Source organism: Chlorocebus sabaeus, chromosome 20 (assembly GCF_047675955.1).
Source record: "Chlorocebus sabaeus isolate Y175 chromosome 20, mChlSab1.0.hap1, whole genome shotgun sequence".
Classification (NCBI taxonomy): Eukaryota; Metazoa; Chordata; class Mammalia; order Primates; family Cercopithecidae; genus Chlorocebus; species Chlorocebus sabaeus.
The window spans coordinates 107,747,764-107,768,178 of record NC_132923.1 but is presented as its reverse complement, the minus strand read 5'-3'; the positions used below and the strand labels follow the sequence as shown (position 1 = coordinate 107,768,178).

Genomic DNA, 20,415 nt, shown 5'->3' with positions numbered 1-20,415 from the left:
CCTTCCTTTCTACTTATGTGCCCAGCACCAACCGTCCATTTCAGCAGCCTGGCCAGGGGCCGCCCAGGGCTGAAGATTCGAGAGTGTTCCTATTGTAAGCAGTTCCCTCCCATCCTCCACTGCCTTGAGCAGGGGCAGCAGTGTTGGGGGTGCTTCCCCTGCCCCATTCTGCACTGGTCACCACTGTCTGTCACCTTCCTTCCCTGGCCCCGCCATTCCCCAGGAGTCCTTCCTAGCTGCACCTTCTACAGGACCCTTTGGAGGGTGCAGGGGAAGCTGCCCTGGAGGGCCCTGTTTCTGCTGCTTGAGGGTCAAGATCTTGGACAGCCCCAGGTCAGCCTCCTAAAACTACTTTCCCTAGTGTTCAAATACCTTCGTGATCAGTTTGCCTGAAACTCAACCCTGACCATTTCCCCCTCAATTTAGCCTTAATTTGAATGTTTTTTGGAGGGAGCAGTTTAGATATTCTGTTTTAAAATTATGCATTTTTTTTTTTTTCTTTTTGAGACGGAGTTTCACTTTTGTTGCCCAGGCTGGAGTGTAGTGGCACGATCTTGGCTCACTGCAACCTCTGCCTTCCCGGTTCAAGTGATTCTCCTGCCTCAGCCTCCCAAGTAATTGGGATTATAGGCATGCACCACAACACCCGGCTAATTTTTGTATTTTTACTACAGATGGTGTTTCACCATGTTAGGCTGGTCTCAAACTCCTGACCTTAGGTGATCCACCTGCCTTGGCCTCCCAAAGTGCTGGGATTACAGGCATGAGCCACCACACCTGGCCCATTTTTTAGCCTTTTAAAATTAAAAAAAAAAAACTACCATAATTCATCTAGCTATTCTCTGATTGATTTCTTTTTTCTTTTTTTTTTGAGACAGGTTCTTGCTCTGTCACCCAGGCTGGAGGGCAGGGGTGTGATAATGGCTCACTGCAGCCTTCAACTCGTATGCACAAGCAATCCTCCTACCTTAGCCTACTGAGTAGCTGGGACTACAGGCGTGTGCTGCCATGCCTGGCTAATTTTTTTCATTTTTTTTTTTTTTAAGAGATGGGGTCTTCCCAGCACTTTGGGAGGCCAAGGAAGGCAGATTGCTGGAGTCCAGGAGTTCGAGACCAGCATGGGCAACATAGTGAGATTGTCTCTACAAAAAATACAAAAATTAGCTGGGTGTGGCGGCTCATGCCTGTAGTCCCAGATACTGGGGAGGCTGAAGTGGGAGGATCGCTTAAGCCCGGGAGGCAGAAGTTGCAGTGAGCCGAGATCGTGCCATTGCACTCCAGACTGAGCAACAGAGCCAGTCCCTGACTCAAAAAAAAAAAAGAGACAGAGAGATGGGGCCTCACTATGTTGCCTAGGCTGGGGGTTTTTAATACATATATACTGTTTTCATAATATTTAATGATTGATATGATTATTTGCTATTTTGTGGGTGCTTTTTCCATATTGTCTCCTTTTTCCTTTAAAAAATATATTTCTTGGCTGGGTGCAGTGGCTCACACCTGTAATGTCAGTACTTGGGGAGGCTGAGGCAGGAGGATTGCTTGAGCTCAGGAGTTAGACCAGCCTATGTAACATAGTGAGACCCTGTTTCTACAAGCAAACCAACAAACAAAAATTAGTTGGATGTAGTGGCCTGTGCCTGTAGTCCCAGCTACTTGGGAGGCTGACGTGGGAGGATTGCTTGAGCACTGGAGTTTGAGGCTGCAGTGGAGACAGTGGCATAGAGTGACAGCAGGAGGGAATTGAGCTAGACATGAAGTTCCAGTGCTGTGGGCTGGGAGACACTGGGAGACTTTTCATCATTAGTCACTTTGACTGTGTTTTGGTCATTTTCATGGGAACAGTGAGCAGGTATCCAACAGAATCTCTGAGTGTTTGTCTTGCTGTTTTCCTCATATTGCAGAGGAGAACAAAGGCTTAGAGAGGTTGAGAGCCTGGCTACTCAGAGGATGTTTTGAGGCCAGCAATATGGACACCCCCTGGGAACTGGTGATGCAAAATCCTGGGCCCCACCCCAGACCTTTGAATCTGAATCTGCCTTTTAACAAGATCCCCGGGAGATTTATACGCTCAAGAAAGACTGAGAAGCACCTTCTCAGCGCTCAGAGTTACACAGCTACTACTGCATAGCTGTGGCAGGGACCCAGGTCCATTCAGCTCCAAGACTCGGATTCTTCACCCCATAGTCAATCACCTTCTGCCCCAGCAATTCATGACTTCCATTTGATCCACTTGATGCATTTGTATCTTCAAGGATACTGCTTCAGCTTTAAAATAGTAGCAGTAGTAATAATAATGGCTGTTACTGATTAAGTACTGACTTTATGCTAGACCCAGTGCCAGGCATTTAACATACTACTTTATTTGCTCCTCACAACAGCCCCTCAGAGGTAAATGCTGTAATTGTTCCATTTTATACACACGAAAATGGAGACATAGAGAAATGAAGGGGTTTTTGCTCAAAGGCACACAGCTAGTGAGAGGTAGAGCTGGGATTTGAACCTTGGCAGTCTGTCCCCCGGGCTCCTCAGGCCTGGGAAGTTCACGAGACCAGAGTTGTTGCTGGGAGCTGTGTTGAGAGTGTAAACTTGAGGTAGGGGCCTGGGCTAGTTTTCTCATTGCCAGCCCTGCAGTACTAATTCCCCTTTCCGCGTTGCCCACGTTGATGCCCTTGGTATCTGGTGAATTCTTTCGCTTAGAAAGATGAGGCCTTATGGCAGGACCTCATGGGTGGCTGTGGCCCTGGGGTGGCTTGTGGGAGGGCAGGTTTCTCTCCTCAGCTTGGGGGCTCTGGGGATGGCGGATGAAGTAGCTCTTGGCCTCTCTCTTGTGGGAGGTGGTACAGGTAAAGTGCTTAGCACAGTACGTGACCATAACAGGGTCATTATTATTGATCTTAAAGTTTTTAACATTTTATCTAAGGGCCGTGAGTAATGCCTGTGCCCATATACTTCCATCCTGAAGCCCTCATTTAGGCCCACCATGCTCTGAGTGACCGAGGAGTAGGGGGGAGGGGTACTGTCCATGCTGGTTATCCCGAGGGGGCTAGGATAACTGACAAACTCTGGTTACCCCACATGTGGGATCTGGGTTGTTGCTTCTGGAACCCTGGGAACAGGCAGGGCCATTGGGGACTCTGTCTCCCAACGACAGCCTGGCGGAAAGCAGATGCCTCTCTCCACTTTATGGGCGGGGGGTCCCTCTAGGCACATAAAGGAGTCATGTCCTCTCTGGGGTTGCACAGCCCAGGTTGGATTAAGTCCACAACTCTGGTGTCCCAGCTGCATTTCCCCACTTCCTCAGGGACTAGCGGGGATGCAAAGTCACCCTGGGTAGGAGGCCCTAGGGACGTGAGGGCACAGTTCCCTGGTGGGGTAGGGGTTCTGCCGCTGGGAGGGGAGGGCAGAGGGGGTGTGAGGGAGTGAGGGGCTGCTCCCTGGGGTCTAACCGCTCCCTCTCCTCCTGTTCCAGGGTTACCACAGGTCAAACCACTTCATAGCCACTCAAGGTACCTGGCACCTCTGCCCACATGCACCTTCCTGTGTGCCTCCTGGCATGCTGGAATGCCCTCAGCTTGCCTTTCTGCCTCCCCTGCTGATCCATTTGGATTCCTGAATGTCCCCCAACCCTCGCCACATTCTGGCTCCCTGCTTGTTCATCTGTTCCCTATTCTGCTGCGTCTCTTGGAATCTGGCCGACTGCCTTTGTCCCCTCTTTGTGTTTGTGTCTCCCTGATGTGCTTGGTCCATCTGCAGTTGCTAGTCCACCTGCCTGTCTCCAAAATGGTGTTTGCAAAAGGCCTAGCCGGGCTTAGGCCTCATGGGTGTGGGTTGGGCCTCTCGGTCTGGTGGCTGCCTGGGTTCTTCTGTTTGCATCTCTTTCCGCGACTGTCCATCTGTCTGTCCCTCCTGGACACTCATGCCATTGCCAAACCATCTGGCCCTCCTCCAGGGTCCCATTCAGGATGAGCGGGCTCTTTAGCCAGGCCCTCTCCTGATGCAGTGCAGCCTCAGGGCCCTACAGGCAGGCGTCAGCTGCAAGCTGGGTGTTGTGGGCGGCATGAAGCCCCTGTTGGGGCTCAGGAGGCCTCTTGGCTTAGGGCGTGGTGCTGGATGGTGCTGGGTGTGCTGACCTGGGGTGGAGACCTTGTCTCAGGGACAGGCATCCTCTGCACCCCCAGGGCCGAAGCCTGAGATGGTCTATGACTTCTGGCGCATGGTGTGGCAGGAGCACTGTTCCAGCATCGTCATGATCACCAAGCTGGTCGAGGTGGGCAGGGTAAGCCGGGCTGTGGGGTGAGCTGGGGCGCATGGCAGGCCAAGGGGGCAGCGACGAGCCCACTGAGTCCCGTCCTGTGGGGCCTTCAGGTGAAATGCTCACGGTATTGGCCAGAGGACTCAGACACCTACGGGGACATCAAGATCACGCTGGTGAAGACGGAGACCCTGGCTGAGTATGTCGTGCGCACTTTTGCCCTGGAGCGGGTGAGTCTCCCTGCCGCCTGTTCCCTGCAGAGGGGGCCTGAGCAGGGATCAGAGTCCACTCCCACTTCCCCCAACTCTGGGAGCAGGAGGGTGAGGAGCACACCACTGCCCATCCCAGCAAGGAGGCTACTTGGTCACTGTTTGCTGGGAGCACTCTGGAAGGGCAGGAAGGTAACTGCCTTTGTTGGTGCCCGTAAGAGGAAGCCGAGACAATGAAGGGGATGACAGTATCTGCCAGGTGCTGGCTCCTACTCTGTGCTGAGCCTGTTACACATATTGTTTCAGTCCTGGAAAGCTCTATGGGATTAGCCCAGATACGGAAAGTGAGGCTCAGAGGGCTTACGCCAGGCAGGAGAGGCCACATAGTCAGTGACTGGCTGGCGAGTCCTGTCCACGATCCCATTTGATCTGCTCTGTAAAGTCTTCAGAGGATAGTTTTTTTTCCTTTAAATTAAGACCCTGAGAGTCAAAATGATCTGTGTTTACACAACAACCTGGTGGCAGAGGTGAGTATTTCATAACCCAGGTTTAGGCATCAGGCAGACCATTGTCCAAATCCTGCGTGTTGTCGGTTTCTCTAACCTTGGGAAAGTGGCTTTTCCTCTTTGAGCCTTAGTTTTCTTGTTTGTACGATGGGACATTAATACCTACTTCATCAATAAATTGATCATTGGGATTAGTTGAGATTATACAATGAGACGCTCACCACGGTGCCTGGCACACAGCAGGTGTCTAATAGATGCTGCCAGGGACTCTGACTGTTATTCCCATTGTCTCCCCAGAGAGGCTACTCTGCCCGGCACGAGGTCCGCCAGTTCCACTTCACAGCGTGGCCAGAGCATGGCGTCCCCTACCACGCCACGGGGCTGCTGGCTTTCATCCGGCGCGTGAAGGCCTCCACCCCACCTGATGCCGGGCCCATTGTCATCCACTGCAGGTGGGGGCACCGGGAATCCCAAGGAGAAAAGGGGCCCACTGGGAAGTTGGGCTTGGAGTTGGGTTGGTTTAGGATCCGTAGTGGAGACCAGGCCTGGGTTCTCCTGCTTAGAGACAAAGTGCAGGAGGGAGCAACCCCCAAAGGCCTGTCCCCTTTGAGCTTTGGCTCTGAAGTTGGCACCTTCATGTGCTCCCCAAGACCTGTGAAGCACCTTGACCCAGTTGCTGAGGAGGCACTGGAGATAGGGAAGGGCCTAGGGGCTGGTGAGACACCACACGATTGAGTTCTGCCTGCTTTCAGTAAGCAGCTTTTCGTTGTACACCTGCTGCGTGCTAGGCCTGGCCTGGGGGTGGGAAGGACTTCAGTTCTTTCCACCAAACCCAGTGGGCCTTGCCCACCCACTGGCCTTCACACCTTCTGCAGACCCTGACTGGCTCCCGTGACCCCAGCTGCCCCTCCTCTCTCTGCTTCCTCCCTGGCTCCACATCTTTCTCTTGCTTCTTAAACGGGGACCCAGCACGCTGTCCTGGTCTGCCCTCTGTCTTCTCCTGGAGAGCCTAACCCCCAACCTTTGTGGCTTTGTCCATGGCCTCTGGGTCTCATTGTGGTTCCTCTACTGTGTTCTTATCAGCTCCCCAAATGCCACATGGTAGAGTCGTCCTCCCTGCCCTGCCGCCTAAACCAGCTTCTCTATGATTTCTTTAGGCCTCTTTAAGATGCCATCTTTTAAAAACAAAACTTTATTGATATATAATACACTTAAAGCAAAGTGCAGAAATATGTTTAAAAATATGAATTTTCATAAACTGGGCACACCTGTGAAATAACCAGCTCTACTCAGATTAAGAAACAGAATATTGGCTGGGCACAGGGGCTCATACCTATAATCTCAGCACTTTGGGAAGCCAAGGTGGGAGGATCATTTGAGGCCAACAGTTCGAGACCAGCCTGGGCAACATAATGAGACCTCATTGCTACAAAAATAAAAAAAATTAGTGGGGCGTGGTGGCACAAGCCTGTAGTCCCAGCTACCTGTGAGGCTGAGGCGGGAGGTTTGTTTGAGTATGGGAGTTCCAGGTTACAGTAAACTAATTGCACCACTGTACTCCAGCCTGGGCAACAGAGCGAGACTGCCTCTAAAAAAAATTTTTTTTAAAGAAAGGAACAGAACATGAACAGTTCCCAGAAGCCCCCTTGAGCCTGTTTCTGGCCTGAATTCCCCCATCCCCAGTCCCAGAGAAATCACTGTTCTGACTTCTACAGCAAAGTTAGTTTCGCATGTTTTTGGACTTGTCATAAATGGAATCATACAGCATGTACTGTTTGCTGTTTGTCTTCTTTCCCTCAGCCTTAGGTTTGTGAGGTTCGTCCACAGTGGATCATCTTCCATCGAGTGAATAAATGACAGTGTGTTTGTCCATTCTGCCATGATAGGCATTTGGGTTGTTTCCAGTCTTGAGCTATTATGAGTAGTGCTGCTAAGGACATTCGATCATTTGTCTTTTGGCCAAGAAATGTATTTCTTTCTGTGTGGTATGCATGTAGGAGTAGAACTGTTATCTGTGTGAACGTTCAGTTTTAGGAGATATTGCTGAGCAGTCTTCCAAGGGGGTTGTGCTAAGTTAAGCCCCACCAGGGATATACAGGATATTCAGTTGCTATATGTCCTTGCCAGCACGTGGATGCCACCATTTTGAAACCTGAAATCTTGCTGTCATCTTTGTCCACTCTCCTTCCCCTTCAACTCTGCGCAACCTTGTGTGAGGACAAGGATCTTGATGTGCCCTCAGTCAAATTAGGGAGATAGCCATGTAAACAATGACTTTGTAGCAGGAAGAGTGTTTTATTGAATTAATTATTTTTTTTGAGACAGGATCTTGTTCTGTCATCCAGGCTGGAGTGCAGTGATGTAGTCTCGGCTCACTGCAACCTCCACCTCCTGGGTTCAAGCGATTCTTCTGCCTCAGCCTCCTGAGTAGCTGGGATTATAGGCACATGCCACCACACCCGACTAATTTTTGTATTTTTTGGTAGAGACAGGATTTCACTATGTTGGCCAGGCTGGTCTCAAACTCCTGACCTCAAGTGATCCATCCACCTCAGCCTCCCAGAGTGCTGGGGTTAGCCACCGTGCGTGGCCATGAAGAGTGTTTTAATAAAAACCTGCCCACATTGCTTTGGGACCTCAAAAGAATGACATCATCCTGGAAGGGTCAGGGATGCTCCAGCTATGTGAATGGGTATGAGTGTGTGGGCTTTTCAAGGATGTGTAGGAGATTTGGTGGTTTTCAGGAGGAAAGAACATTCTTGAATTAGCTCCGAGGGTCTCCTCTCCTAATCTAAGTTGCTAGGTTGAGCCAGTGTCACCTTTGCATTCTCCCCACCCTCTCTCCTCTCCTTCCCCAAGGCCCATCCCATCTCTGTCCTCTAGCACATTTCACCAGCGCTCTTCCATCCAGCAGCCTGTGCCCTGGCTCCTTACTTGGGGAGGGGCAATCATCTCTGTGTCCCTGTCCCCTGTATGGCGTAGACATGGCCAGTGCCCTCCTCTCTTCTTCTCCTTAGTCCCGGGCTTCCTCCCCAAAGCTCTGACGTGGCCTGGGGCTGCTCTCTCTCCAGCGCGGGCACCGGCCGCACAGGTTGCTACATCGTCCTGGATGTGATGCTGGACATGGCAGAGTGTGAGGGCGTCGTGGACATTTACAACTGTGTGAAGACTCTCTGCTCCCGCCGCGTCAACATGATCCAGACTGAGGTGCGGGGACCTGGCCCTGTCCCCACCCTTACTTCTAGGACTGGAGTTTCTCGGGAAGGAACCTGGAGCCGGCGGAGCATGCCCAAAGGGTGTCCTGAGGCTCTTCCCTTCCCTCAGATCATCCCTGACCTTGAGCCGCCAACCACATAGCGTCATCCTGGACTGCTCCCCTGTGTTCTGTTGGGTGGGGTCAGACAACGGGTCCTGTAGCTGACATACCTGGGATTGCATCCTCACTGGATGTGTGATCGTGGGCTGTCCCCCACCTCTCAGAGCACCTCACGGGGTTGTTATAGGGGATAGGGATGAAATAGGAGATAAAGGGGCATGTCCATGGAGGTTGTTTCAGGTAGGCTTGGTCCAGCCTGTAGTAACACACGGTTGGCCTCTACCTCAGAGCACCCTGCCTCAACCTTGAACTTGCTGAAGCCCCATCACCACAGATCTCCAGCTTCTAGGCCCCTCCTCGGCTTCATTCTCGTCTCCTGTTCCAGGAGCAGTACATCTTCATTCATGATGCAATCTTGGAGGCCTGCCTGTGTGGGGAGACCACCATCCCTGTCAGTGAGTTCAAGGCCACCTACAAGGAGATGATCCGCATTGATCCTCAGAGTAATTCCTCCCAGCTGCGGGAAGAGTTCCAGGTGGGGGACAAGTGCACGTGTATAGGGGTGTGTGTGTGTTGGGGCATCCTTAGTATTGCAGGAGTCATTGAAGGCCGAGAAGCAGGGACCAGCCTGAGGCCACAGCTGGAGGGACAGAGCTGAGCTACTAGGAAGGACTTTGGGACAGCGGAAGAGGGAGTGCATCAAAGCAGTTAAGAGCCCAGGCTTTGAAGTCAGATAAACCCAGGTTCAAATCCTGGCTTACCTAGTTAAGAGCTGTGAGAATCCTTGAACAAGTCCCTTTACCTCTCTGAGCCTCAGTTTTGTTACCCAGAGAAGAAAAGTGTGAATATGTCCCTTGGAGTGTTTGTATTCATTGGGATTCTTTTGGTTGTGAGTGATAAAAATCCAGCTTTTGTAACTGAAAAGCCTGAGCATTGTGCAGCTTCAGTTGTGGCTGGATCCAGGGGCTCAGATGATGATGCCAACACGTGGTTTCTCTCTGCCTTGGTTCTGCTCTCCTGTTTTGGCTTCATTCTCAGACCTGCACCTGGCCCCCAGCAGTGCTGGGCTCCTGTCATCTCTGTTGTCCAGTGACTTTGGAAAAAGGCACTTGCTCCCAGCATCCCCCCAAAAGTCCTAGATCAGACTCTCATGTTCCCATCCCTGGACCAGTCACAGGTCAGAGAGATGGAGCTCGCTGATTGCCCCTGGCTCTGGTCACGTACCCAAGGCCTGGCTCTTGGGGCAGGACCAGGGTCACCATATCACATGGCTGAGATGGGAAAAGCCTGGTTCTCCAGAGAAGCCTGAGAGTGATCACTGGGTGGGCAGAGACCTCAGTAGTCCTCTCCACTCCAGGGTTCCTGCAGTGGCTCAGCAGGATGGCACGTGCTGGGGACCTGGCCCTTCTCACAGGAGGTGCAGGATTCCAGGAGGAGGGTGTCAGGCTTTGGGGATCATGATAGGCTGCATTCCCTGTGAGGGATCTCCAAGAACAAGAGAAAGAAACAGAGCCCCTGGGTCTGGCTGCGTGAGGCGTGAAGGCACGGGGGTGGAGGAGATGCTCCAGAGATCCGGGTGTGATTCAGTGCCCGGTGCTTAGGACTTCATTCTGTTCAGACAGGGCTGTGACCAAGGAAGGTGACCCCCTCTCCAAGTGCCTGGAGTCCGCTTTGTGGAGGGCATGGGGTTTCAGGGGTTGCCTCAGTGAAGGCACTGATGAGCTAGTAGAGATCCTCACTGTGCCCGTCTGTGTGTGCCGAGCCCAGCCCAATGCTTGTCATGATCTCACTTTGGCCTCCCAAGAGCCCCATGAAGTAGGCATATTACTTCCCTATTTCACAGTTGAGGAAACTGAGGTAGAGAGATGCAGTAGCTTGTCTGAGGTTATGTGGGTGGCAAGGAGGTAGACTCTGGTCTCTAGAGCTCTGTCCAGGCCCTATAATGGCCTAGAGACCGGGAGTCTGGGTCCCTGCCCTGTACCCTTCTCTCTGGACCTCAGTTTCTCCATCCATAAAATGCAGTTAGTAACTCAGTCCAGCCTCCTTCATGGGGATGTGAGGAGGCCCAGCAAGCTCTGGACATAACTCTCTGTCCCCACCCCCGCTCCCTGTAGACGCTGAACTCGGTCACCCCGCCGCTGGACGTGGAGGAGTGCAGCATCGCCCTGTTGCCCCGAAACCGCGACAAGAACCGCAGCATGGACGTCCTGCCGCCCGACCGCTGCCTGCCCTTCCTCATCTCCACTGATGGGGACCCCAACAACTACATTAATGCGGCTCTGACTGATGTGAGAGCTCGGGGTGGAGTGGGCTCTGGGGCTCCCCCTCCCGGCAGCATCAGGGAAGGTCCACGGGCCAAGGGAACAGAGCTGAAGGCTCTGGTTGGGGGAACCCCTGCCCATTCTGGGGAACAGGATCCTGCGTGACCCTCCTACCCCTAGGGATCTTCCATTCAGGGTATTCAAGCCAGTGTCCCCAACACTCTGCCTGAGTGGGGTCTGTTTGTGGAGTTCAGGCAGGGCTGTCTCCAGGAGCAGGCCCAGCAGAGCCTGGGGTAGGATGAGTGATTCAGGGGGCTTTGGCTGGGGAGACCTCGAGGGTTTGGGGATGGAACTTGAGACCTGATGTCTGGAGCCAGGGGAGCTTGTCCTGGGGAGAATGAGCTGGAGTCTGCTTCAGGACCAGGCCTGGGACAGTGATCTCTGGCCCCATTCTTCTCTGGGTGGGCGTGGGCCCTCTGAGGGCTCAGGAGCCGTTTAGAAGTCTCTTTCCCTGCTCCCAGCTCAGAGGCTCTGCTGCCTTTACTGAGAGTTGCAAGCAGCGCAGGAGATGGGTGCTGGCATTTTAGGCCCCTGATAAATGGCTCCAAGATGCTGCTGTCTGAGGCGGGAAGGGTCTAGGATTATTATCCCTATTCCTCTGTGACACTGGAACCAGTTCATACATAGACACAGGAGACACACGGGTGGAGATCAAATGTTATAGATAAAACTGGAGATGGAATTTGAGATGTGTGACCAATGGGTGGGCCACTTCTTTGCCTCTCCCCAGTATAGCTGTGTAACCGCAGGCCACCCCTCCCTCTCAGGGACTGGCCGTTACTGGCAGGGGGCAGGAGCAGTTGGCTGCATGCTTTCTGAGGGTAGGCTGGCCTGGAAAAAGAGGGAGTGGAGCCAAGCAGCCTCGCTTATGGGAGGAGTGAGTGAAGGGTGGGTCAGGGTCAGGTGTGTCACCGCTGCGTCTCTCCACACAGAAATGAGGGATGCCGACAGGGAAGGTTCTCCCACAGCGGGTAAGTGGGAGATGGACTTTTTATGGCCTGATGCCTGGCCAGGAACCCCTTGGCAGGACAGTGCAGGGGACAGCAGGGTTTCTTTAAAGAGGGTGACCTCCCAGGGGGCTTCTGGGCATCAGCTGAAGGAGAGGGGAAGAGCAGCCCTAGCCACTGATGAGAGAGATGTGAGGGGCCCACCGGTCACTGTCACTCAGCTTAGTGGATGGAATGTGTGCTCACATGCTTGCCTGGGGACATCTGGCCTGCCTGAGGGGTCAGGGGTCCTGGAGGAGTGGTGTAGTGCTGGGAAGATCTTTGAACTAAACTTAGAAAGCTGTAGCCTCGTGCCCAGCCCCCTCCTTGACCTTAGGGTGCCCATGTGCACACTGGAGGCCTGGAAGGGAGACTGTCTGAGGGTCCTGAGCTGGGGTTCCCTGGCCCTGATGGGTGGGTTATCACATGGAGAAGTTCTGGGACAGCCCTGTCCCATCCTGAGGTCCTTGATGCCTCTGACGTCTGACCCCAGCCATGCGGGTCCTATTGGCTCAGGAGCCAGGAGGCCCCATTTCTCAGTCAGGCCCTGAACTCGTCAGTGAGGGGCCAGCTGGAGTCTTTTTGTGGTGGTCAAGTCTGTAAGGAGCCCCGTTGGGCACCCAGGACTGAGTTTTGGAGTCTGGCTGGGCCTGGCCTTGAGGAGTTGTTAATCAAGAGCCTTCAGAGAGTCCTGGAGAGGGACCACTGGGGGACCAGGGTGCTCCTTGTTTCTCTGTACTGCAACTTGCAAGATTACAAAGGGCAGATCAAGATTTGGTCAGGGCCCAAGTCTGGGTCAAGGCCAGAAGAAGCCAGACAAAGACCAGGGTCATGGGAGCCTGTGCCAGCCCCTAGGTCGGGAGGAAGACGGGGGGTCAGGAGAAGAGCTCAGGAAAGAGAGGGGGACATGGCACAGGGTGGGGCAGGGCAGGTCGCCAGGGGAGCCTGGGAGCCAGATCTCTGATGGGAGAAGGCCGGGTGCCAGCTCCCCTGGCAGGACGAGGGAGTAGTGAGCAGCGTCAGGGCCTGTCACTGCCTGGGGAGCCTGGGGTCCCAGACCCTTCACTGATGGAGTTGGGAGGGACCTAGAGATTTATTTATTCAAAATATTTACTGAGCCCCTCCAGGGCTCTGGGCGGAGACCACACCCTGGAAGCTCTGCTCTCCTGAACCTTGCTTTTAGGAGATGGAGTGGGATAGCTAGGAAGTAAATATACAATGAAATGTCATCAACTGGAAATTTCTACAAAAACAGCCAGGCAGAGTGTTTAATGTGGATTTGGGGTGTTGGCGGGGGGCTATTTTTGATGAGGTGGTAGGGGAGGGCTTCTCTGAGGAGGTGATAAGCAAAGACCAGAAGTGAGGGAGAGAGCCATATAGACATTTGGGAAATTTGGCCTAGGCAGCCAAAATAGCAGATGCCGAAGCGCAGAGGCAGGGAGTAAGCTTGGCCAGCCTCTGCCGTGAGCTCAGCCTCATGCCCAAGCTCCTCTCACCATACTTTTGGAAACTTTTGCTGTTTAGTTCTGGGGGGTCCTGGGCCCACCCTGTCAACCCAGGGCCTCCGTGTGCTGACCAACATCAGAAATGGCCCACTGGAGGCAGCCTGGTCCTGTGGGGCACAACCGCCCAACTCAGGGTGGGCAGTGTGGGAAGACAGTCTGGGGCAGAGGCTCAGCCCAGGCCAGGGGCCGGGAACAGGGCCCCGCTGAGTCCCGGTTTCCCTGGTCCCGGTTTCCCTGCAGAGCTACACACGGAGCGCGGCCTTCATCGTGACCCTGCACCCGCTGCAGAGCACCACGCCTGACTTCTGGCGACTGGTTTACGACTACGGGTGCACCTCCATCGTCATGCTCAACCAACTGAACCAGTCCAACTCCGCCTGGGTGAGGCCTCCACTGGCCAGGTGACGGGCCACCTGCTGCCCAGGTCCTCTGTGTATTCAGTGGCATGGTCCCCAAAGCCAAGAGTTGGGTCCCAGTTCTGCCATCTATATTGTGTGATGAGTCATACACCTTCTTAGAGCCTCAGTTTCCTCATCTGTAAAACAAGGGTGTCAGATGGGAGATCACTAGTTGCTCTTTTTCTTTTCTTTTTTTGAGACAAGGTCTCACTCTTTTGCCCAGGCTGGAGTGCAGTAGCGGGATCATAGCTCACTGCGTTGCGCAGCCTTGACCTCCTGGGCCCAAGCCACCCTTCCACCTCAGCCTATCGAGTAGCTGGGACTACAGGCTGCATCACCACAGCTGGCTGATTTTTTTTTTTTTTTTTTTTTTTTTTTTTTTTTTAATAGAACCACAGTCTCACTATGTCGCCTGGGCTGGTCTTGAACACCTGGCCTCAAGTGATCCTCCCACCTTGGCCTCCCAAAGTACTGGGATTACAGGCATGAGCCATTGCATCTGTCCACAGTTGCTCTTTATTGGCCCCCTGCTAAGCCAGGGACTGCTTTGCACTCATGGTCTTATTTAGAATCTATAATGACCTTGGAGGGAAGGCTTCAGTGAGAAAATTAAGACCCAAAGACATACAGTGCTTTCTCCATGGCCACGTGGCTGGGGAGGGGCAGAGCTGCGCTCCCCGGCCTCGGCTGCCTCATTCCAGAGCTTCTGCTCTTTTAGTCACTCCACTAAAGTGCCCTTCACGGGGGCCTCCGAGGTAGAGTACAACTCAAGCCTCCTACTTTCTGATGTTTGATCTAGGGTAAGTTGATGGACCTCTTTGAGTTTCACTTTCCTTCTCTGTAAAATGGGGGCCATCATAGGACCTGTTCTTAAGGGGTTACTGTGAGGACCAGGTCAGGGGTGCATAGGATGCATGGCACTGCTGTGTCTGGTGCACAGTAGGCATGTGGTACGTGTAGGCAGTAGGCAGGGACAAAGATGATGAGTGTGACAGTTGCATTTGAGATTGGCCCAGACACTGGTTCAGTGACCTCAGCCTGGGGGCAACCCCACTAACTCCCCCATTTCCCTTTGGAGCTCCCAAGAAGTACAGATACCCAGCCTTCCAGCCCTGCCTGACCAAGTGCTGTAGGTCTCTGGACCCCTTCCCACTCCGGCTTTCTGCTGGGCTCGGGGCTAGGAAGATTTGCTGTAAAATGAGTACAACAGCTTCTTAATGGCCTCCTGGAGAATATTTCATTAACTGGGCTCTTTATGCATCAGGCACTTTGTGAAAATGACCCAGGACTACAGGGTAATGGGCCTCAGCCCTGGGTGTAGCAGGAACCATCCTTGCTCGGGTAGAGGGGAGAGGCCCAGAGGGAGGCTCACACAGACATCATTCACTGGGCACTGATTTGCTCATCTGCTCAACCAACTTTGCCCATGAACTGCTCCCTGCAGTGGGCAGGGAGGAGACAGAGGCAGAAGAGACACCGCCCCTCCCAGATCTCCTGGTCCAGGAGGAAACAGGTAGAAAAACTGATAGTGACAGCACACAGGGAAAAGGGCTTTCAAAGAGCTGGCACAGGGACAGAGAAACCCAGGGGACCATGTATCAGCGACGGCTTCCTGGAGGAGGTAGTGTCTGACTGGAGGTATGTGGGAAGGGCAGAGTTGACTAGCTGAGGAGGTGGAGGAAGAGTGACCCATGGAGAGGGAGCAGCCTGTGCAGAGTTCTGAATGCACAGCGTTGCCAGGACCTGAGGCAAAACGGGGAAGGTGGTGTCCTCCTGTCATGGGCTGTGGTCAGAGGGGACTGATGAGTATGGTGTCTTTTTGGAAGAGGTTGGGAGGCATTTTACAGATGGAGAAACTGGGGCCAAGAGAAAGGAAGAGCCTTTCGTGGGCTTCAGGCAGAGCTAAGACTAGAAACTGAGGCTCAGGATACTTAGCCTGGAGGATGTATATGCGCGTGTGTGTGTGCACGTGTGTGTGTATATGTACGTGTGTGTGTGTATGAGGTCAGAGGGCTGTACCTCCTCTGTCCCTCCACAGTCTGGAGTCTGGGAGGGGGTTGTATTTAGGACCCTGACTCCATGGAGGGGTCCTGGGGCAGAAGTGGGAGTACTGGACTGTGTTGCAGCATCAGGGACACCCCACCTATGGGAGCTGGTGCTGAAGGGCAGAGGCAGTGAGAGAGAAGGCTGGGGGAGGTTCTGGGGTGGGTGGGAGTGATCCAGGCCTATTCCTGGAAGCAGGCAGCCTCATGTAGGAGCGTGTGAACCGGTTAAGGTGTAGCTTTCTAGCTGCACAGCAGTAGGCATCAGTGCACTGTTTGTGAAGGGTTCGTCTTGGCTGATCTGAACGTGTCAGTGCAGAACGTATTGGGACAGGTGGGCCTTGCAGCCTGTGGGTGATTGGTGGTGACTGGAGGGCCGCTGAAGGTGAGTCTGGAGTGAGTGGGTGGGCCAGGGTGCGTGGGAGCTACAGGGCAAATGTGGAGCCCTGGGAGTGGGCATGGCTATGGGGTGAGCCCCGGCCAGGCTCTAGTCAGCTCTCCCCTCTCCGTGCCCATGCCCAGCCCTGCCTGCAGTACTGGCCAGAGCCAGGTCGGCAGCAGTATGGCCTCATGGAGGTGGAGTTTATGTCGGGCACAGCAGATGAAGACTTAGTGGCCCGAGTCTTCCGGGTGCAGAACATCTCTCGGGTGAGTGGTCTGAGGAGCCCCAGGGAAAGACCCTGGGTGGTGGCTGGGGCAGCTTTTAGTGACCTTCCGGGTCATCAGGGGCCCCTGGGACTCTGGTGCTCATGTCCCCGTGGCTGGCTGCCCCTGTCTCCAGCTGCAGGAGGGGCACCTGCTGGTGCGGCACTTCCAGTTCCTGCGCTGGTCTGCATACCGGGACACGCCTGACTCCAAGAAGGCCTTCCTGCACCTGCTGGCTGAGGTGGACAAGTGGCAGGCCGAGAGTGGGGATGGGCGCACCATCGTGCACTGCCTGTGAGTACCTGCCCTGTAGGAGGGCGGGTGGAGGGGCCGGGGAGCCAGGGGCAGAGGTCCAGTCTGAAAGGGTGCCAGCTTTGGCTGGACTGCAAAGCTGGCACCGAAACCCCTGGGCTCTCAGATGGCTGTGGCCTGGATGCTGCCCAACCAGCCAAGGCTGGCCCTGGAGGAATGCAGTCAGTTTCCAGGCTATAGACTCAGCCCTGAACAATTGCCTAGTACCCTCTGTGTAATGTCTGACTTCGCCAATTTGAGAGTCCTTTGTCAGAATTTTTTCCCCCATGAGATTGTGGCACACACTTTTTATGCCAACAGAACACTAGCCTTTGTTCATGCATGCACACATGCGACTTTCCATCCATCCATCCATCCATCCATCCATCCATCCATCCACCCACCCACCCATCCACATACCCCATTCATAAGTTCATGTATTCACTCATGTCTGGGTGCAGTCACTCCCTTGCTCCCCACTTTTTCATGCTTTCAGCACTTACCGAGCCTCTCGAGTGGCAGGCTGGGCCTACTGGAAGCTGGTGGGGAGCTGAGTCAGTCCGGGCCTGGCCCCCAGGGATTTTGGTTCTTCTGGTGGGAAAGACCCCTGAGAAGAGGAGTGAGGGCCGCCTCAGTCTGCCATCCCCCAGGAGGCACCCCACACATGGAGTCACAGGGAAGGAGGGAGAGGCACACAGGGGGTGGAGCTCTGTGGGAGGCTGTAGGCTTGACTTGGGGTGTGGGTACGTTTGTGCCTGTGTGCCCACGTTGCCAGGTGGTGACTGGTCTTCTCAGCGTTCCTGTTCCACCTTGCTCTCTGGGTACGCGCTTGCTGCTACCCGGCCGTTCTTTGTCACTGCCTTTGTCTCCGGGTGTTTCTCTTGGAGTGTGTCTGGCCTCCTTTCTCTCAGAATCTGCAGTCTGTTTCGCCTTGAGAACATGTCTTCTGAGATGCCCTAGCCTCTGATCCTCCTTAACCTGGTCCTGCTGGTCACCTCTGGGCCCTCTCCTCCTCTGTCTGGGTTCCCTAGCCCCACCCCTTACCTCAGGGTCCTCTGCCCCGCCCTTCTGAGTTCCCTAGTTCTGCCCCTCACCTTGGGCTCTTTGGCCCTCCTTAGTTTCCTTGCCCTGCCCCTCACTTTTGGACTCTTTGGCCCCTCCTTTCTGGGTTTCCTAGCTCTGCCTCTCATTTCCGGGCTCTTTGGCCTCTTCCTTCTGGGTTCCCTAGCTCCGCCCCTCTCCTCTAGGCTCTCTGGCCCCTCCTTTCTGTGTTCTCTAACTCCGCCCCTCACCTCTGGGCTCTCTGCCCCACCCGTGTAGATTCCCTAGCTCCGCCCCGCTCCTCTAGGCTCTCTGCCCCTCCTTCGTGGTTCCCTGACCCTTTCCTTACCTTCAGGTTCCAAGGCCCCACCCCTCACCTTTGACTCCTGAGCCCCGCCCCAAACCTTTTGCATCTCTCATTCAGAAATGGGGGAGGACGCAGCGGCACCTTCTGCGCCTGCTCTACCGTCCTGGAAATGATACGCTGCCACAACTTGGTGGACGTTTTCTTTGCTGCCAAAACCCTCCGGAACTACAAACCCAACATGGTGGAGACCATGGTGAGGGGCTGTGTCCCGTGCCCAGCCACTTCTACCTTCCTGGTCCATGCCAGGCCAGGTTCCTTAGCAACCACTCTCCCATATCTGGGCCCCACCATTGGGCCTTGGTTCTAGCCCTGTGGTCCTAAAACATTACCCCCATTTCCGCCTTCTCCCCGAGGACGGGCCTGGGCTCATGCTTGCCCTCTCGCTCCCTGTTCCCTCCCCCACGCCCCCCGCCACAATACTGGAGTCGGGGTCAGGCTCATGATTTCCTCCCTCTCTTTCTCTCCCCAGGATCAGTACCACTTTTGCTACGATGTGGCCCTGGAATACTTGGAGGGGCTGGAGTCAAGATAGCGGGGCCCTGGCCTGGGGCACCCACTGCACACTCAGGGCCAGACCCACCATCCTGGACTGGCGAGGAAGATCAGTGCCTCCTGCTCTGCCCAAACACACCCCTGTGGGGCAAGCATTGGAGTGGATGCTGGGCCATCTTGCTGCCCCTTCCACTGTGGGCAGGGTCTTTCACTTTGTCCCATGGGCAGGTCGTAGGCCAAGGAGGAGCTTAGCAAGTCTGCAGCCCAGCCCCACCTCCATAGGGTCCTGCAGGCCTGTGCTGAGAGGCCTGGCACTGCCTGGCAGAGTAACAAGGGCTCAGGACGGCCGGCTCTGGGGTACTCAAGCCAAGCCCCTTGGCACCATCCTGGCCTTTGGCAGGGTTGAGTGAGGCCCTGCAGAGAGTATCCCAGGCCAAGATTCCCACTCAGCCTGCTCCCTCTGCATGTGGGTAGAGGGTGTACTGGGGCTTGGCATCTAGGATTCCATCTGGCACAGCCTCTGAGGGTCCTGGGGAGGCAGGACTCTGTTCTGAACAGCCAGTGGGGCACACTGACTGTCCTCCCCAGGGGAACTGCAGTGCCCTCCTCCCCACTGCTCCCTGCAGCCCCTGGGATATTTTGCTCACTCTCCCTCCCCACTTCTGCTTCCCTGATATGTGCTCTGAGCTTCCCTGAACCAGGATCTGCCGATTCCTGCTGTGCCCCACGGTACACGATTCCTTCCCTGCGTGACCCACTATTGCAGAATGAAGTCACCTTGCCCCCCTCTTCCTTTAATCTTCAGGCCTCACTGGCCTGTCCTGCTCAGCTTGGGCCAGTGACAATCTGCAAGGCTGAACAACAGCCCCTGGGGTTGAGGCCCCTGTGGCTCCTGGTCAGGCTGCCCATTGTGGGGAGGGGCAGTGTTAGAGCAGGGCTGGTCATACCCTCTGGAGTTCAGAGGAAGGAGGACCCGTGCTTTTTTGTTTCTTTTGTTATTTTTGGATGGGTGGTTGGGAAGGTCTCTTTAACATGGGGCAGGCCACACCCCCATTCTGTGCCTCAATTTCCCCATCTGTAAACTGTAGATATGACTACTGACCTACCTCGCAGGGGGCTGTGGGGAGGCATAAGCTGATGTTTGTAAAGCGCTTTGTAAATAAACGTGCTCTCTGAATGCCACAGAGCAGCCCTGTGTGTGTCTCACCAGCCTGATAGGGCCTGCTCACCTGCCCCCAGCCTCCAGTGCAGTGGGAGGGCCCTGGAGAAGCCTGGGTTCTGATCCAGTCCTGGTTTTTCTATTTGTAAAATGGTGGGAGTGTGGACCAGGACATCACTCAGGGTCCTTCCACTTTCAGAGTTGGTTCCAAGGGACCCTGGCCATTGCTGCCCCTACCCAGGCCTCTGAAGCAGTTCCTCAGGTAGGGTATATCAACCTGAGACCCCTGAGGGCCACAGAGCTGCCTCTCACCCCACTGGGGGCCCTGGATCAGGTTGAGCTCTTTCTAGGGCAGCATGGGAGGCTCAGGCTGTGGTGTCAGGCAGATGGGCCCAGCAGCTGCGAGACCCTGGGTGAGTTAGTGCCCTCTCTGGGGCCTACTTTATCATCTGTAAAGTGGGGACAGTCCTGTTTGGATCAGATGAGGTAATGATTAAGTGCCTTATGCAGTGCCAGGTGCATCGAAAGGGCTCACTTTACAAACATGGCAGAGATGGGGGCAGAGGAGACATAGCCCTGCTGAGGATGACTGTCCCATTGCCCCAGCCCAGGCCATTCCCAGCCCCAGCCTCCTCATGGGGTAGAGAGGGAGGAGGAGCGGGCTGGCTGGTAGGGACCTGGGTCACTCCTGGCTCTGTGACAGACTTGCTGCCTGACCTTGGACAAGACAATTCCTGTTTCTGGGCCTCAGTTTCTTCATATGAAGGCTGACTCTATGATGTACTCATTCTATTTGCACACTGGCTGACCCTGTGTGCCTCAGTTTCTCCACTGGTCAGAGGATACAACCCATTCCGATGACCTCACAATTCAGCATATACT

At 54.5% G+C, this 20,415-nt stretch overlaps 1 protein-coding gene across 7 annotated transcripts in view; it reads left to right on the top strand.

Moving 5' to 3' along the window:
- The window catches only part of PTPRU (protein tyrosine phosphatase receptor type U), an 88,684-nt gene extending 69,128 nt beyond the window's left edge, over positions 1-19,556 (top strand). For 3 of the 7 annotated variants that reach the window (XM_037990367.2, XM_073007584.1, XM_073007585.1), the window contains 12 exons: positions 3,473-3,509; positions 4,182-4,279; positions 4,369-4,485; positions 5,268-5,422; positions 7,988-8,177; positions 8,672-8,821; positions 10,401-10,574; positions 13,339-13,479; positions 16,061-16,186; positions 16,320-16,477; positions 17,940-18,075; positions 18,352-19,556. In XM_037990367.2, coding sequence (XP_037846295.2) covers positions 3,473-3,509; positions 4,182-4,279; positions 4,369-4,485; positions 5,268-5,422; positions 7,988-8,177; positions 8,672-8,821; positions 10,401-10,574; positions 13,339-13,479; positions 16,061-16,186; positions 16,320-16,477; positions 17,940-18,075; positions 18,352-18,414 — 1,545 coding nt within the window. In that variant the 3' untranslated portion in view covers positions 18,415-19,556. The remainder of the gene's footprint in view (positions 1-3,472; positions 3,510-4,181; positions 4,280-4,368; positions 4,486-5,267; positions 5,423-7,987; positions 8,178-8,671; positions 8,822-10,400; positions 10,575-13,338; positions 13,480-16,060; positions 16,187-16,319; positions 16,478-17,939; positions 18,076-18,351) is intronic. The other 4 variants (XM_007979711.3, XM_007979709.3, XM_007979712.3 and 1 more) reach the window with 3 other exon arrangements.
- Positions 19,557-20,415: the final 859 nt, after the last annotated feature.